At 34.1% G+C, this 18518-nt stretch overlaps 3 protein-coding genes across 3 annotated transcripts in view; 1 reads left to right on the top strand and 2 right to left on the bottom strand.

Moving 5' to 3' along the window:
• The window catches only part of LOC137650151 (activating signal cointegrator 1 complex subunit 3-like), a 133293-nt gene extending 126733 nt beyond the window's left edge, over positions 1-6560 (bottom strand). Inside the window, exon 1 of the mRNA XM_068383303.1 lies at positions 6529-6560. The gene's annotated coding sequence lies outside the window, so the exon portion shown is untranslated. The remainder of the gene's footprint in view (positions 1-6528) is intronic.
• On the top strand, positions 5142-5690 carry LOC137649456 (putative uncharacterized protein DDB_G0289963). Its single transcript, XM_068382440.1, has one exon. It carries the CDS (start codon positions 5142-5144, stop codon positions 5688-5690), a length of 549 nt encoding a protein of 182 aa, XP_068238541.1.
• A 9860-nt stretch (positions 6561-16420) lies between the features above and the next one.
• Positions 16421-18518, bottom strand: part of LOC137649764 (uncharacterized) — a 7454-nt gene continuing 5356 nt past the window's right edge. The window contains exon 5 of the mRNA XM_068382710.1: positions 16421-16767. Coding sequence (XP_068238811.1) covers positions 16592-16767 — 176 coding nt within the window. The 3' untranslated portion in view covers positions 16421-16591. The remainder of the gene's footprint in view (positions 16768-18518) is intronic.

Genomic DNA, 18518 nt, shown 5'->3' with positions numbered 1-18518 from the left:
TATCCCTATAACCCCTCTCACCCTAAGACAAGTCATAACCCTGTGTTTACTTGCCAAAAACATATCCCTATAACCCCTCTCACCCTAAGACAAGTCATAACCCTGTGTTTACTTCCCAAAAACATATCCCTATAACACCAGTCACCCTAAGACAAGTCATAACCCTGTGTTTACTTCCCAAAAACATATCCCTATAACACCGGTCACCCTAAGACAAGTCATAACCCTGTGTTTACTTCCCAAAAACATATCCCTATAACCCCACTCACCCTAAGACAAGTCGTAACCCTGTGTTTACTTCTCAAAAACATATCCCTATAACCCCACTCACCCTAAGACAAGTCGTAACCCTGTGTTTACTTCCCAAAAACATATCCCTATAACCCCACTCACCCTAAGACAAGTCGTAACCCTGTGTTTACTTCCCAAAAACATATCCCTATAACCCCAGTCACCCTAAGACAAGTCGTAACCCTGTGTTTACTTCCCAAAAACATATCCCTATAACCCCACTCACCCTAAGACAAGTCATAACCCTGTGTTTACTTCCCAAAAACATATCCCTATAACCCTAGTCACCCTAAGACAAGTCGTAACCCTGTGTTTACTTCCCAACAACTCATCCCTATAACCCTGCTCACCCTAAGACAAGTCGTAACCCTGTGTTTACTTCCCAAAAACATATCCCTATAACCCCACTCACCCTAAGACAAGTCATAACCCTGTGTTTACTTCCCAAAAACTTATCCCTATAACCCCACTCACCCTAAGACAAGTCGTAACCCTGTGTTTGCTTTCCAAGAACCCATCCCTATAACCCCACTCACCCAAAGACAAGTCATAACCCTGAGTTTACTTCCCAAAAACTTATCCCTATAACCCCACTCACCCTAAGACAAGTCGTAACCCTGTGTTTGCTTTCCAAGAACCCATCCCTATAACCCCACTCACCCAAAGACAAGTCATAACCCTGTGTTTACTTCCCAAAAACATATTCCTATAACCCCAGTCACCCTAAGACAAGTCATAACCCTGTGTTTACTTCCCAAAAACATATCCCTATAACCCCACTCACCCAAAGACAAGTCATAACCCTGTGTTTACTTCCCAAAAACATATCCCTATAACCCCAGTCACCCTAAGACAAGTCATAACCCTGTGTTTACTTCCCAAAAACATATCCCTATAACCCCAGTCACCCTAAGACAAGTCATAACCCTGCGTTTACTTCCAAAAACATATCCCTATAACCCCACTCACCCTAAGACAAGTCGTAACCCTGCGTTTACTTCCCAAAAACATATCCCTATATCCCCAGTCACCCTAAGACAAGTCATAACCCTGCGTTTACTTCCAAAAACATATCCCTATAACCCCACTCACCCTAAGACAAGTCGTAACCCTGTGTTTACTTCCCAAAAACATATCCCTATAACCCCAGTCACCCTAAGACCAGTCGTAACCCTGTGTTTACTTCCCAAAAACATATCCCTATAACCCCAGTCACCCTAAGACCAGTCGTAACCCTGTGTTTACTTCCCAAAAACATATCCCTATAACCCCAGTCACCCTAAGACCAGTCGTAACCCTGTGTTTACTTCCCAAAAACATATCCCTATAACCCCAATCACCCTAAGACCAGTCGTAACCCTGTGTTTACTTCCCAAAAACATATCCCTATAACCCCAGTCACCCTAAGACCAGTCGTAACCCTGTGTTTACTTCCCAAAAACATATCCCTATAACCCCAGTCACCCTAAGACCAGTCGTAACCCTGTGTTTACTTCCCAAAAACATATCCCTATAACCCCAGTCACCCTAAGACCAGTCATAACCCTGTGTTTACTTCCAAAAAACATATCCCTATAACCCCGCTCACCCTAAGACAAGTCATAACCCTGTGTTTACTTCCCAAAAACATATCCCTATAACCCCAGTCACCCTAAGACCAGTCGTAACCCTGTGTTTACTTCCCAAAAACATATCCCTATAACCCCAGTCACCCTAAGACCAGTCGTCCAACAACACATTCCTATAACCCTGCTCACCCTAAGACAAGTCGTCCAACAACACATTCCTATAACCCTGCTCACCCTAAGACAAGTCGTAACCTTGTGTTTACTTCCTAAAAACCCATCCCTATAACCCTGCTCACCTTAAGACAAGTCGTAACCTTGTGTTTACTTTCTAACAACCCATCCCTATAACCCTGCTCACCTTAAGACAAGTCGTAACCTTGTGTTTACTTTCTAACAACCCATCCCTATAACCCTGCTCACCTTAAGACAAGTCATAACCTTGTGTTTACTTCTTAACAACCCATCCCTATAACCCTGCTCACCTTAAGACAAGTCGTAACCTTGTGTTTACTTCCTAAAAACCCATCCCTATAACCCTGCTCACCTTAAGACAAGTCGTAACCTTGTGTATACTTCCTAAAAACCCATCCCTATAACCCTGCTCACCCTAAGACAAGTCATTACCCTGTGTTTGCTTCACAAAAACCCATCCCTATAACCCTGCTCACCTTAAGACAAGTCGTAACCTTGTGTATACTTCCTAAAAACCCATCCCTATAACCCTGCTCACCCTAAGACAAGTCATTACCCTGTGTTTGCTTCACAAAAACCCATCCCTATAACCCTGCTCACCTTAAGACAAGTCGTAACCTTGTGTTTACTTCCTAAAAACCCATCCCTATAACCCTGCTCACCCTAAGACAAGTCATTACCCTGTGTTTGCTTCACAAAAACCCATCCCTATAACCCTGCTCACCTTAAGACAAGTCGTAACCTTGTGTATACTTCCTAAAAACCCATCCCTATAACCCTGCTCACCCTAAGACAAGTCATTACCCTGTGTTTGCTTCACAAAAACCCATCCCTATAACCCTGCTCACCTTAAGACAAGTCGTAACCTTGTGTTTACTTCCCAAGAATCCATCCCTATAACCCTGCTCACCCTTAGACAAGTCGTAACCTTGTGTTTACTTCCTAAAAACCCATCCCTATAACCCTGCTCACCTTAAGACAAGTCGTAACCTTGTGTTTACTTCCTAAAAACCCATCCCTATAACCCTGCTCACCTTAAGACAAGTCGTAACCTTGTGTTTACTTCCTAAAAACCCATCCCTATAACCCTGCTCACCCTAAGACAAGTCGTAACCTTGTGTTTGCTTCCCAACAACATATTCCTATAACTCCACTCACTCTAAGACAAGTCATAACCTTGTGTTTACTTCCTAACAACCCATCCCTATAACCCTGCTCACCTTAAGACAAGTCGTAACCTTGTGTTTACTTCCTAAAAACCCATCCCTATAACCCTGCTCACCTTAAGACAAGTCGTAACCTTGTGTTTACTTTCTAACAACCCATCCCTATAACCCTGCTCACCCTAAGACAAGTCGTAATCTTGTGTTAATTCCCAACAACACATTCCTATAACCCCACTTACCCTAAGACAAGTCGTAACCCTGTGTTTACTTCCCAACAACCTATCCCTATAACCCTGCTCACCCTAAGACAAGTCATAACCCTGTGTTTGCTTCACAAAAACACATTCCTATAACCCCACTAACCCTAAGACAAGTCATAACCCTGTGTTTGCTTCACAAAAACACATTCCTATAACCCCACTAACCCTAAGACAAGTCATATCCCTGTGTTTTCTTCGCAAAAACACATTCCTATAACCCCACTAACCCTAAGACAAGTCATAACCCTGTGTTTGCTTCCCAACAATCCATCCCTATAACCCTGATCACCCTAAGACAAGTCGTAACCCTGTGTATATTTCCCAACAACCCATCCCTATAACCCCGCTTGGAGCCTTTGTATATCAGCAGCGAGTTCCTCCAACGAGCATAAAATATGGACACCAACTAACCTATAATTCTCCCCCTACCTTAACCTACAAGATGTGTCCTTACCTACTTACCTAATGGGGGTGGTAAGGGCACCATGGGACCCCCTTACACTGCCTATTCTTAGTTAGCCGTCGTCATACACAGAGGTGGCCGCTATCATGCATAACCCCCACGCTTATCCTAAGGCAAGTCGTACTAGAGTGTTTGGAGAGCAAATTTTTGTTTACAACTTTGCAATGTTCTTGTGTGGACACATGACACTATCTCACATGTAAAAGGTTGTGTAAATGAGCTGTCTTACGATGTACATTAGTATATAATACTGTACAAGTGTGGCTCCGAGTTGTCTAACCGTGTATATTACTATAAAATACAATACAGTACAAGTGAGGCGATTAATTGTCTTTTACGTACTAGTTTTAGGGTAAGATCAGGATACGCTGGTCTAAGCCTTTTTGATGGGGGAGTAGACAACCCCTCCCCAGTAGTTAAGTAAGGATACGGTGTGACGGTCTGAACGACCCCCCGGTCTCAGAATTCACCTTGATAATCTGCGCATACCCGAACATTACCGTTTGGCAGTGCATACGAGGTTGATGTTTTATTTTCCTGTAATGTTAGCGTGCGTAGCTCAACATTATCGCTTGCCAGTACATACGAACTTGATGTTTTATTTTCATGCGAGCGAAGCGAGCTAATTTGCATTGCAGAAAAGAACCATTATAAAATGTCAAGGAGAATTCTGAGACCGGGGGATCATTCAGACCGTCACAACAGCTCCTAGATTACATCACGTGGTGTTGAGTTTGTTTCCCTTTTTAAGAAGTCATTCAGTATTCATTTTTTTAATTTTAAAACATTTAAAATGTGTATAATATATTTCCCCTAATTATTTCCATCAGTACAGTTTAGAATATTTACAAATATACCAAGAACACTTATTATTTTCTTCATTTGGAATGTTGTACTACAGTAAAAATTTACCCCACAGGACTTCCTGACCTGGTCCGTCCCAATAAATTACGAATTATCACATATTAGCGCAGTAAATTACATAATATTTATCAAATAAATTACCTAATTAAGGTTTTTCCTTTGCAAATACATAACTATTACAATTTTATTGTTATTATAGACGAATAATTTCCCAGCGGTCTCGTATTCTTTGCGTTCTACCGAGGGTTATCGAAACTCATTTCCGATAGAAACGAAGACAAGTATCGTTATAATAAAGACAAGAATCGTTACAATAAAGACAATATTCGTTAGAATAATGAAAATAATCGTTACAATAAAGCTAACAATAGTTACGACAAACAGAAGAATCGTTAGAACGTATTCGAGACGGTACGACGAAGTCAAGAATCGGTACAACGAAGACAAGAACCGTTATAATAAAGACAAAAATCGTTACAATAAAGACAAGAATCGTTACAATAATGAAAATAATCGTTACAATAAAGCTAACAATAGTTACGACAAACAGAAGAATCGTATTCGAGACGACAAAACGAAGTCAAGAACCGTTATAATAAAGACAAGAATCGTCACAATAAAGACAAAAATCGTTACAATAAAGAAAAGAATCGTTAGAATAATGAAAATTATCGTTACAATAAAGCTAACAATAGTTACGACAAACAGAAGAATCGTTAGAACGAATTCGAGACGGTACGACGAAGACAAGAACCGTTATAATAAAGACAAGAATCGTTACAATAAAGACAAGAATCGTAACAATAAAGAAAAGAATCGTTACAATAATGAAAATTATCGTTACAATAAAGCTAACAATAGTTACGACAAACAGAAGAATCGTTGAAACGAATTCGAGACGATAAAACGAAGTCAAGAATTGGTACAACGAAGACAAGAACCGTTATAACAAAGACAAAAATCGTTACAATAAAGACAAGAATCGTAACAATAAAGACTAAAATCGTTACAATAATGAAAATAATCGTTACAATAAAGCTAACAATAGTTACGACAAACAGAAGAATCGTTGAAACGAATTCGAGACGGTACGACGAAGTCAAGAACCGTTACAATAAGGACGAAAATCGTAACAATAAAGACAAGAATCGTAACAATAATGACAATAATCGTTACAATAATGAGAATTATCGTTATAATAAAGCTAACAATAGTTACGACAAACAGAAGAATCGTTGAAACGAAGTCAAGAATCGGTACAACGAAGACACAAAAATGGTTATAAAGACAATAATCGTTACAATAAAGACAAGAATCGTTACAATAAAGAAAAGAATCGTTATAATAAAGCTAACAATAGTTACGACAAACAGAAGAATCGTTGAAACGAAGTCAAGAATCGGACAACGAAGACACAAAAATGGTTAAAACGAAGACAAAAAATGGTTAAAACGATGAAAAATGGTTATAATGAAGAAAAGAATCGTTAAAATAACATAATATGAACATAAATGTAATTAAAGTAAAATAATCCTGGATTTTATAACGGTAAAATGTAACTTTACCGAACACAATACTGTACCGCTAGCAGTTACACGTCTTTAAAAGTAATCGTCTTATAATTAAAAGGATTATATTCACTTACTTTATCCTTATCAGTTGGGAATTACTTTTATCTAATGATAATTACATTATAAATTACGTAATGTAATGCAATAACTTACTTTGCCAGCTGATAATGTTGTGCCTCCTTTCAGTATTATGGTATAGTGATTACTGTGTTAAGTCTCTCTTTGCAACGGATCCTCAATTTTCTAAAATTTAATATCATCTGGTTTTCCAAATTTTGTAAATTATATTCATATGTTATATATTTGTTTGAATATATATATTATTTATGCTTTTTATGCGTTTTAATTAGTAAAATTCATTAATTTGATATATTTTGTTGTCTAATAACCGCATCAAGATCCTCAATTTTCTAAAAGTTAGTTTATTATTTCTTTTCCTGGTTTTCCAAAATTTGTAAATTTTCTTTATATGTTATATATTTGTTTAGATATATATATTTTTTATGCTCTTTGTGCGTTTTCATTAGTAAAATACGTTAATTTTATATATTTTGTAGTCTAATAACTACAAGATCCTCAATTTTCTAGAATAACTCCTTTCTGGTTTTCCAAAATTTGTAAATTATATTCATATGTTATATTTATGTTTAAATATATATTTTTTACGCTCTTTATGCATTTTCATTAGTAAAATGCGTTAATCTGATATATTTTGTAGTCTAATAACCGCATCAAGATCCTCAATTTTCCAAAATTTAATATCTCCTTTCTGGTTTTCCAAAATTTGTTAATTATATTCATATGTTATATTTATGTTTAAATATACATACTTTTTATGCTCTTTATGCGTTTTCATTAGTAAAATGCGCTATTTTACATATTTTGTAGTCTAATAACTGCATCCTCAATTTTCTAAAATTTAATATCTCCTTTCTGGTTCTCCAAAATTTGTAAATTATATTCATATGTTATATTTAGGTTTAAATATATATATATATATATATATATATATATATATATATATATATATATATATATATATATATATATATATATATATATTAAACCCTTTATGCGTTTTCATTAGTAAAATTCGTTAATTTTATATATTTTATAGTCTAATAACCGCTTCAAGATCCTCAATTTTCTAAAATTTAATATCTCCTTTCTGGTTTTCCAAAATTTGTAAATTATATTCATATGTTATATTTAGGTTTAAATATATAAATATATATATAATTTTTTATGCTCTTTATGCGTTTTCATTAGTAAAATGCGTTAATTTGATATATTTTGTAGTCTAATAACTGCATCAAGATCCTCAATTTTCTAAAAATTAGTTTATTATTTCTTTTTCTGGCTTTCCAAAATTTGTAAATATTATTCATATGTTTAAATATGCTTTCCTTAGGATTTTTATTTACATATTATTTCTTTACTAGGTGCATTTTCATTAGTAAAATGCGTTAATTTGATATATTTTGCCGTCTGATAACGGCATAAAAATTCGTATTCCTCTTCACATTATTTGCATTTTGGTATCAGCTTTTTCAAATTTCTTTTTCCACTGTAGATCTATTTCCTTATATATGGTTTCTGTTTAGGATAAGTAAGCCAGGGACCTACATTTGGTGTAAAAATTATGCGTAATTGTTACAGATAAAGGTAATACTATAAGTGAGAAGACCATAACTTTTTAGAAACATAAGGATAAAAGCTCTGATATATGTGAATGTTATATTTTTTCCTAGTAATGATATATATATATATATATATATATATATATATATATATATATATATATATATATATATATATATATATATATATATATATATATATATATATATATATATATATATATATATATATATATATATATCTATATATATATATATATATATATATATATATATATATATATATATATATATATATATAAATATATATATATATATATATATATATATATATATATATATATATATATATAGATATATATATATATATATATATATATATATAGATATATATATATATATATATATATATATATATATATATATATATATATATATATTTATATATATATATATATATATATATATATATATATATATATATATATATATATATATATATATATATATATATATATACACACACACACACACACGCACACACACACATATATATATATATATATATATATATATATATATATATATATATATATATATATATATATATATATATATATATATATATATATATATATATATATAGGCCTAAGTAGATAAAGCCATAAGCAAATATTGCAGTATGGAAGAACTAAAGAAATTTACTTTTAGCATCAATCCTCAGAAGTCAGCAGTGCTAGTAACAAGAAAAAATTAGAAAGATTAACAAAATTTGGAAATGGAAGAATAGAAACAGTTAAAGAATATAAATACTTAGGAGAACGTTAAACAGGAAAGGGAGATCATAGTGACATAGTCTTAGCATAGGAAAATGGAAAGCAAAATTAGAATAGGCCTACATAGCGCAAGAAGATTGGAAATATGGAGATAATAGTAGGCCTATTATAGATATGATATTGCCGCGGGAAATAAAGATATATGAAACTACATTGGGTATAAAAATGTAAGATTATTAAAGAAATAATTGAATAAGCTATAACTACACCTTTGTGGGTTAATACCGGAAGCAAGAATATGAATAGTTAAGAATATAATTGAATAGAAAAGGGGTGATGCTGTTTCGTAACATTAAATATGATGATAAAAGATTATTAAAGAGATAGTCGAAGACCAAATAAGGGAATTATATAGCGAATTCTTTGGAAAAAGATCTTAGAAATATACAAAAAATGTGATATTGTAATTGAAGAGGTAAGAAAATATAGAAAGCAAGATCTCAAAAAGAAATAAAATGCAAAGTGACAAATGAAATTTAAAATAAAAATAGAAAAAAACAGAATTGATAAAGTTGAAGCTTGTAAATCAAAATCCAAAATCAAACCATTATTCTCTAGTCTTGTGTCGTGCCATAGACTCTGTACCATGGTCTTCCACTGTCTTTGGTTAGAGTTCTCTTGCTTGAGGGTACACTATTCTATCTTATTTATCTTCCTCTTGTTTTGTTAAAGTTTTTTATAGTTTATATACGAAATATTTATTTTGATGTTATTGTTCTTAAAATATTTTATTTTCCCTGTTTCGTTTCCTCACTGGGCTATTTTCCCCGTTGGAGCCCCTGACCTTATAGCATCCTGCTTTTCCAACTAGGGTTGTAGCTTAGCAAGTAATAATAATAATAATAATAATAATAATAATAATAATAATAATAATAATAATAATAATAATATACGCTACACGTACCAAAGACCAAATGCTCATAATAATAATAATAATAATAATAATAATAATAATAATTTTACGTCAACAAGACCTATTTAGTTAACGTCTTTGATAATTCATTAATCTTCAGGTTTGCTCATAACACAAGAATTGTTAATTTATAAACAAACATATATATATATATATATATATATATATATATATATATATATATATATATATATATATATATATATATTATATATATATATATATATATATATATATATATATATATATATTATATATATATATATATATATATATATATAAATAACAGAAGTGCACCAAACATTTATTTACGGTTTTCATTCCTATTCAAAGAAAACGAGTATTTTATTATTCAAAGAAAACGAGTATTTCATTCCTCTGGTATCTATATGGGGAACTAAAATAAACACGTACCAACGTCATACATTGCCTGTATATGAGACCTTGCTCGCTTGAGCGAATGTACAAATTGGTATATTTAGCAATAGAAATAATAATTTTCATCAACAGTAGGGGAACTCCACTCTCTATAGGACCTCCAATGTCGTTTTATCTTGTTCGTTCAGAGTATTCAACATTTCATATCACGTATTGCTTAGTGCCCATGCACACATATCAGAGATTTATTATGAACAAGTATAATTTCACATATTATAATGTTCCTCCTAAGAGTAAGCCATTATTTCTAAGAGCATGATATATTTCTTCTTCCATCCTAGCCAAAGCTATTTGGCTAAAAATTGGACTCCTCCAAATTTTCTATACATAAAAATCTTTCACAAACTGACCTGGTGGGGATTAGAAATGCCCGCCTTGATATAAGTACATGGTTAGGTGTTAATGGTGATGTATATTATTTCATATTTAAGGACACTCGTGTATGGTAGAGGCAAGGGAAAGGGCAAAAAGCTCGAGAGCTTATACTTACTTTTAGGGCTGCTTTCCTGGTCATATCAGACAGGGGAACCCTGTCCCCTATAGAACTTACAATATCAGTTTGTCGTACACAATCTTAGATATTTAGACTATCACACAGCGTATTCCGTCTTGATTATAAAATCCATATTGTCGAACCACTTAGAAAACAAAAAAGTCTAAAATTGTCGTACACAATCTTAGATATTTAGACTATCACACAACGTATTGCATGTTAGTTATAAAATCAACATTATCAAACCACATAGCAAACAAAAAAGTCTAAAGTTTCTCGTCGAAAGTCTTAATATATCAATATGATCAGCACCCAAGCCCTCTCCCCTGCTAGGACAAGAGAGGACATCATCAGGCAAATCCATAGGTTCCCCCAAACCACCATCCATAGCTCACAAGGATGGTGAGGTTGCAGACACTACAAGAAGCTATCGAGCTTGTGCGGATCTCGAACTCCCCTCCAAAAGATTGCCAGGTAGGGATGTTTCCAGTAGACTAACCCAATCTCTCGATACGAAAAGATGAAGTTTAATCGGTACTGAAATTTGTGTATCAAAGATAAAATACTTCTGTCAGTCTTTATTTGCCTTTCAAATACCTCTCAATAAATGCACAAAGATAATCATACAAATGCTTTGAGCTCTGCTACTTCTAACTCCCGCATCCCTTTTTCAAGATGTGGATGAGATCATGATGAGGGGCAGATGGAGATGGTTTGGACATGCTATTTATAATCCCTAAGAGATATTAGTTCACGAAACGTTCAGCCGAGCTCCACAAGAAGAGTTGGAAGATTCAGGCCTACATGGCTGAGGACTACGAAGCGTGAAGTAGGAGATGATGAATGGAGAAGTATTGAACTAAAAGCCCAAGATAGAGACGACTGGCGGAATCTAACCGAGGCCCTTTGCGTCAATAGGCGTAGGAGGAGATGGTGATGATGATATTGTTCTAAGAAACATTAGACATCCTTACTTTACTTTAAGGGTTGTTTACTTGGTTCTGTCACGCAGGGGAACCCTACATACTACAGGACCTACAAGATTAGTTTATCGTATGCATTATTATGTTTTGCGTATCACACAGCATTGTGTGGCAATGCAGCTCGAGAGAGAGAGAGAGAGAGAGAGAGAGAGAGAGAGAGAGAGAGAGAGAGAGAGAGAGAGAGAGAGAGAGAGAGAGGAGAGAGAGAGAGAGAGAGTTATTAATAAGAAACATAATTTAATTTAATAGACTCACGGATGAAATTCAATTAAAATAAATTTTCAAAATCAAATCTTTAAAATTCGTAAAAAAAAGTCAGAACTTGAGGACACAAAATCGTGAAAATAAATTCGCGAAAATCGCCAGAACTTGAAGACACGTCATTTCAATTAAGACTTAATGCAATACTGAAAAAATAGGCTAAAATTAATTCCCGATTATTTAAAAAATAAAACCATTAATTTAATAAATAAGTTTAGAGTAATCATCACTAAACCGTAGGTACTCCAACTTTCCTCTTAGAGAATTTGGTCCAAATTTAAATAACATAATCAAAATTGTAACACTATAATGACTCCAGGCTTCAACAACAATAAATTGATATAATTTAAATGTTACTCTGATTAAAATAGAGCAACAGACAGTGAAGGATCTACCAGTTGAACAGTTAGTTAGAGAAGGTAACAGCTGGTGTAAGGAATTGCCTGGTTGATCTTGAGTTCCCTGGTCAAAGAGTTTTTGGTTGATTCAAGATGTTTTGGATAATATTATGATTAGAGGAAACTATATATATATATATATATATATATATATATATATATATATATATATATATATATATATATATATATATATGTATATATATATATATATATATATATATATAATATATATATATCTATCTATAAATATATATATATATATATATATATATATATATATATATATATATATATATATATATATATATCTATATATATATATATATATATATATATATATATATATATATATATATATATATATATATACATATATATATATATATATATGCATATATATATATATATATATATATATATATATATATATATATATATATATATATGTAAATCTCTCTCTCTCTCTCTCTCTCTCTCTCTCTCTCTCTCTCTCTCTATATATATATATATTATATATATATATATATATATATATATATATATATTATATATATATATATATATATATTCTCAAAATAAATATCAAAGTAATATGAAGAGAGAGAGAGAGAGAGAGAGAGAGAGAGAGAGAGAGAGAGAGAGAGAGAGAGAGAGAGAGAGAGAGAGAGAGAGAGAAAAAACAAAGTAATATCATAGAAAACGGATCAAAAGCACTTCTCAAAATACATGACGTAGTAAAACAGAAACGGTCCCAGATGGATCCACTCATGAAAAACTATGACAATACTGTGTTTTTCTTCAATACAATGTTCTTACTTTGTGTTTCCTCTTGGTGGTAGTTCCTTTGCGAGTCTAAGAAGCCAGTTTCAAACTACAACAGAAAACATTACTTACTTTGAGGCTGAGATCCAGACGAAGACTCGCCTTGCAGAACAACCCTCACAGGAAGGACTGGGTATTGGGTAGCCCTGAATGCCCATGTTGGGAAAAACTACAACCAATGGAACACATTATATCAGGTGCCCACTGGGCATAGTTTTCTCGCTCGAGGGTACACTATTCTATCTTCTTTCTCTTCCTCTTGTTTTTTAAAGTGTTTATAGTTTATATATGAAAGATTTATTTCAATGTTGTTACTGTTCTTAAAATATTTTATTTTAATTGCTCATTACTTCTCTTGTTGTTTATTTCCTTTCCTCACTGGGCTATTTTCCCTGATGGAGCTCTTGGGCTTATAGCATCTTGCTTTTTTCGACTAATGTTGTAGCTTAGCAAGTAATAATAATAATAATAATAATAATAATAATAATAATAATAATAATGATAATAACAATGATAACAACAAAAAATAATAATAATACTCCTATTCTCACTGGGTTATTTTTCCTTGTTGGAGCTCTTGGGCTTATAGCATCTTGTTTTTCCAACTAGGGTTGTAGCTTAGCTAATAATAATAATAATAATAATAATAATAATAATAATAATAATAATAATAATAATAATCCTTTTCTCACTGGGCTATTTTTCCCTGTTGGAGCCCTTCGGCTTATAGCATCTTACTTTTTCAACTAGGGCTATACCTAAGCTAATAATAATAATAATAATAATAATAATAATCCTTTTCTCACTGGGCTATTTTTCCCTGTTGGAGCCCTTCGGCTTATAGCATCTTACTTTTTCAACTAGGGCTGTACCTAAGCTAATAATAATAATAATAATAATAATACTCCTTTTCTCACTGGGCTATTTTCCCTGTTGGAGCCCTTGGGTTAAGCATCTTGTTTTTCCAACAAAGGTTGTAGCTTAGCAAGTAATAATAATACTACTAATAATAACGATAATAATCCTTTTTTCACTGGGTTATTTTTCCTCGTTGGAGCTCTTGGGCTTATAGCATCTTGTTTTTCCAACTATGGTTGTAGCTTAGCAAGTAATAATAATAATAATAATAATAATAATAATACTCCTTTTCTCACTGGGCTATTTTCCCTGTTGGAGCCCTTGGGCTTACCGTATAGCATCTTGTTTTTCCAACTAAGGTTGTAGCTTAGCAAGTAATAATAATAATAATAATAATAATACTGAATTTATTGTCATATATTTTCTCACTGGTGCTGGTGTCCCTTAAAAAATATCTTCAATGGCATGCGATGCAGTTTTTCTTGCACATAAAAAAGCAATGCTTCTCATCTTTTTTCTTCAAGGCCGTCACTAGTTCGTATGACTGTTGAAACATATGCTCTGGACACAATTATAGCCACATTTATACACATTATTAGTCTTCGAATACTCAATAATTGTTTTTATGCATACCAGCTTTACCGAGAAACCTATTTCTCGCGAGGCATTTACATATTTTTCTAAATGAAGTTTTTTTGTGCAGTAAGCTTTTATATACGTTCAGTAGTATCCAGTTTTTCATGCACCAGAAGACATATACTTGACTTATACTAATTGACTTCATGCTTAAGATCCATTTACTATGCTTCATGGGTAATTTTATATGCAAATATAATTTATGTTCCAATAATCTTTGTATCAATTGAGTGCTCTAAAATTTCACAAAGTATATTATACCTCATTAATCTTAACGTAGTGGAAGGGTTTGCGTATTGCCATGATTAGCCAAGCTGTACTAGTCAGGGTCACCCATACTAGGTTTACTGTGAGCGATCGGACGAAAATCTCCCACCATCAGCAATCCGCATTGGCTAGTGTGGTGATGAAAACAGACCAAACCTGAGGCCTTTGTCCTGCAGAGGACTAGAAACGGCTGCATTTGTTATGATCAGCCAAGCTGTACTAGTCATGGTCACCATACTAGGTTTACTGTGAGCGATCAGACGAAAATCTCCCACCATCACCTATCCAAATTGGCCAGCGTAAGGATGAAAACTGACCAAACCTGAGGCCTTTGTCTTGCAGAGGACTAGAAACGGCTGCATTTGTCATGATTAGCAAAGCTGTACTAGTCAGGGTCACCCATACTAGGTTTACTGTGAGCGATCAGACGAAAATCTCCCACCATCACCAATCCAAACTGGCTAGCGTGATGATGAAAACTGACCAAACCTGAGGCCTTTGTCTTGCAGATGACTAGAAACGGCTGCATTTGTCATGATTAGCAAAGCTGTACTAGTCAGGGTCACCAGTACTAGGTTTACTGTGAGCGATCAGACGAAAATCTCCCACCATCACCAATCCGCATTGGCTAGCCTAGGGATGAAAACAGACCAAACCTGAGGCCTTTGTCTTGCAGATGACTAGAAACGCCTGCATTTGTTATGATCAGCCAAGCTGTACTAGTCAGGGTCACCCGTACTAGGCTGGTTTACTGTGAGCGGTCAGACGAAAATCTCCCACCATCACCAATCCAAATTGGGCAGCGTAGGGATGAAAACAGACCAAACCTGAGGCCTTTGTCTTGCAGATGACTAGAAACGACTACATTTGTTGTTGTTGTTGTTGTTATTGTTGTAGGTAAAAATCAGTATGTTTTCCTTCTGCCATGGTACATTAAACATCCTCTGTCCCTCTAATACTTTGACTTATATTTTAGTATAATTTCTAAAAAAAAAAAAAAAAAAAAAAAAAAAAAAAAAAAAAAAAAAAAAAAAATCTAGATGTATACCGATGTTATACGATCTATCTTTAGATCGTTGAATAAACTAGAGATGAGTTAAACCAATGAAATTAGTCTTGATAATCATTTATTCAAAGATGCATGATTGCGAAAACATACTCAATTTCATTTGAAACAAGTACACAATATACATTTATCTTTATTAATTGATATTCCTTACTTGAGAATAATCACCATCTTAATATTTGATAAATACTTTGAAAAACAATGGATAAGATATCATAATCAAATATAAGAGTATCTTAGCCCTCAGTTCTTTCATGTGAACAATATGAAATTTACATTAGATATTTTCAAAAATATTAAAAAGAATATTTTTTTGTAAAGTGCATGGGGAAAATATAGAATATGATAGTAAACCTGTTTTTTTCTAAGGTCCAGCCATTGAAAATGAAATCTATAATTTATTAAAAAAAATCAACACTAATAATGCTATTCAAAGAGGACCCTTCTACAAGGTGAATAATATTGATAATGAAAATACTATTTTCTTTCATTCAGAAAAACAACACCAATAATGCTACTCAAAGAGGACCCATCTACAAAGGGAATAATATTGATAATGAAAGTGCTATTTTGTAACATTCAGAAAATCAACACCAATAATGCTACTCAAAGAGGACCCTTCTACAAAGGGAATAATAGGCCGAAGAACAGTGATTGTCTTGCACGGCACCAGCTGTAATAAGCCCACATGAACTGGACGAGGACGACAAACCTGCTACTGGAACTCCGTTCAGCCAAGTGCCATTTACAACTCCAACCCACACCCTCCACCAGTAGCCTAGAAGATGAAAATAAACCAGTGTAAACATAAGATATTAAGCTATTCCTGCATCATCAGGCTGTCTTCAGTTATCATATAAGTTACGTATAGCAAGCAATAATATGATAATGTGGATTTGTCAATAAATGTGCAATATGCGGTGTGAAATACTAAATGTTTGGGAATGTTTACGATAGACTAGATACGAAGGTCCTGTAGAGAGTAGTGTTTCCCTGCAGTATAGGACCAGAAAAGCAGCCCTTAAAGTAAAGGTTTAAAGGCCGCTTGTAAACAGCAGAAGCAAGGGACAGTGATAATGCCCTAGCTGGCAGGACAATGCCCTAGCTAGCAGGATAATGCCCTAGCTAGCAGGATAATGCCCTAGCTAGCGGGACAATGCCCTAACTAGCAGGGCAATGGTCTAGCTAGCAGGACTATGCCAAAGAGACTTACCATATATACATATGATCAGCGCCCAAACCCTCTTTCCACCCAATCTATGACTAGGGAGGGCCAGGCAATGGGTGCTGATGACTCAGCAGATAGACATATAGGCTCCCCCAAACACCCATCCTTAGTTCACAAGGATGGTAAGGTTGCAGACACTATAAGAAACTATCGAGCTTGAGCAGGATTCAAACCCCAGTCTGGCAGATCGCCAGGCAGGGACGTTTCCAATTGGCCACCACAGAGTAAGTAAGAAGGGGAGCAGTACGTCTCTGCCATCTCTTCCTTTACTAGCTGCTTAGTCACTCGTCACCCAGTAAGGGTGTGACAGGGTACATCGGAGAGCAAGGTGTACCATGAATTCATGTATCCTACTGTACAAATGGGACCTTATATTCATTCAGTTTAGACTTCGTCTAAGGTTTTCCAGAAGCTTCATCACAGTTCTGTTACTTCACTAGTTTTTTTTTTTTTTTTTTTTTTAGATATTAATTTTGTCTTTGGTGGTTATCTCATCATAATGATTTTAATCTCCCTGAGATACAGAAGTACAATTTCATATGAGTTTACTTACACACTTACTTTACTTAACCTACATTAAAGGGCTGTTTTGTGGTCCTATCACACAGGGGAACCCTACGTACACATACACTACAAGATCTGTTTATTGTATACAGTCTTGGGTACTTAAAGTATCACACAGTGTATTGTGTGTTAATTGTCAAATCCACATTATCTAAACACTTAGAAAACAAGAAAGCCTTATATTTCTTCTTTAGCATATTTACATACCACACACAGATACACAGGAAACCACATTTAAAAGTTTAAAGGTTATTCATGAATGGCAGAGACATGGGACAGTGAGAGTGTCCTAGCTAGAAAGACAATGCCCTAGAGACTAACCATATATACATATGATCAACCCCTGAGCCCCTTTCCACCCAAGCTAGGACCATGAAGGGCCAGGTAATGGCTGTTGTTAACTCAGTAGGTAGATATATGGGCTACCCCAAAACCCCTATTCTTAGCTCACAAGGATGGTGAGGTTGCAGACACTACAAGAAACTATCGAGATGGAGCGAAACTCGAACCCCAGTCTGTCAGATTCCCATGTAGGGACGTTTCCTATCTGAAACTATATCAAAGTAAACATGTACACAGGTTGCTACATATTGCGCAGCCAACAAATCGTGTCTTTACGAGAATAGTTACAGATGGCTTCAAACTGTTGGAACCTAGATATATGTCTACTTTAGACTCTAGAGCCTTTAAATATGCGGTCCCGAAATATATAATAAGCTCCCGCGAAACATTCGAAA

The sequence above is a fragment of the Palaemon carinicauda genome, chromosome 11 (assembly GCF_036898095.1).
Source record: "Palaemon carinicauda isolate YSFRI2023 chromosome 11, ASM3689809v2, whole genome shotgun sequence".
Taxonomy (NCBI): Eukaryota; Metazoa; Arthropoda; class Malacostraca; order Decapoda; family Palaemonidae; genus Palaemon; species Palaemon carinicauda.
The sequence above is the reverse complement of the archived record's forward strand: the minus strand, read 5'-3'. Positions and strand labels throughout refer to the sequence as shown.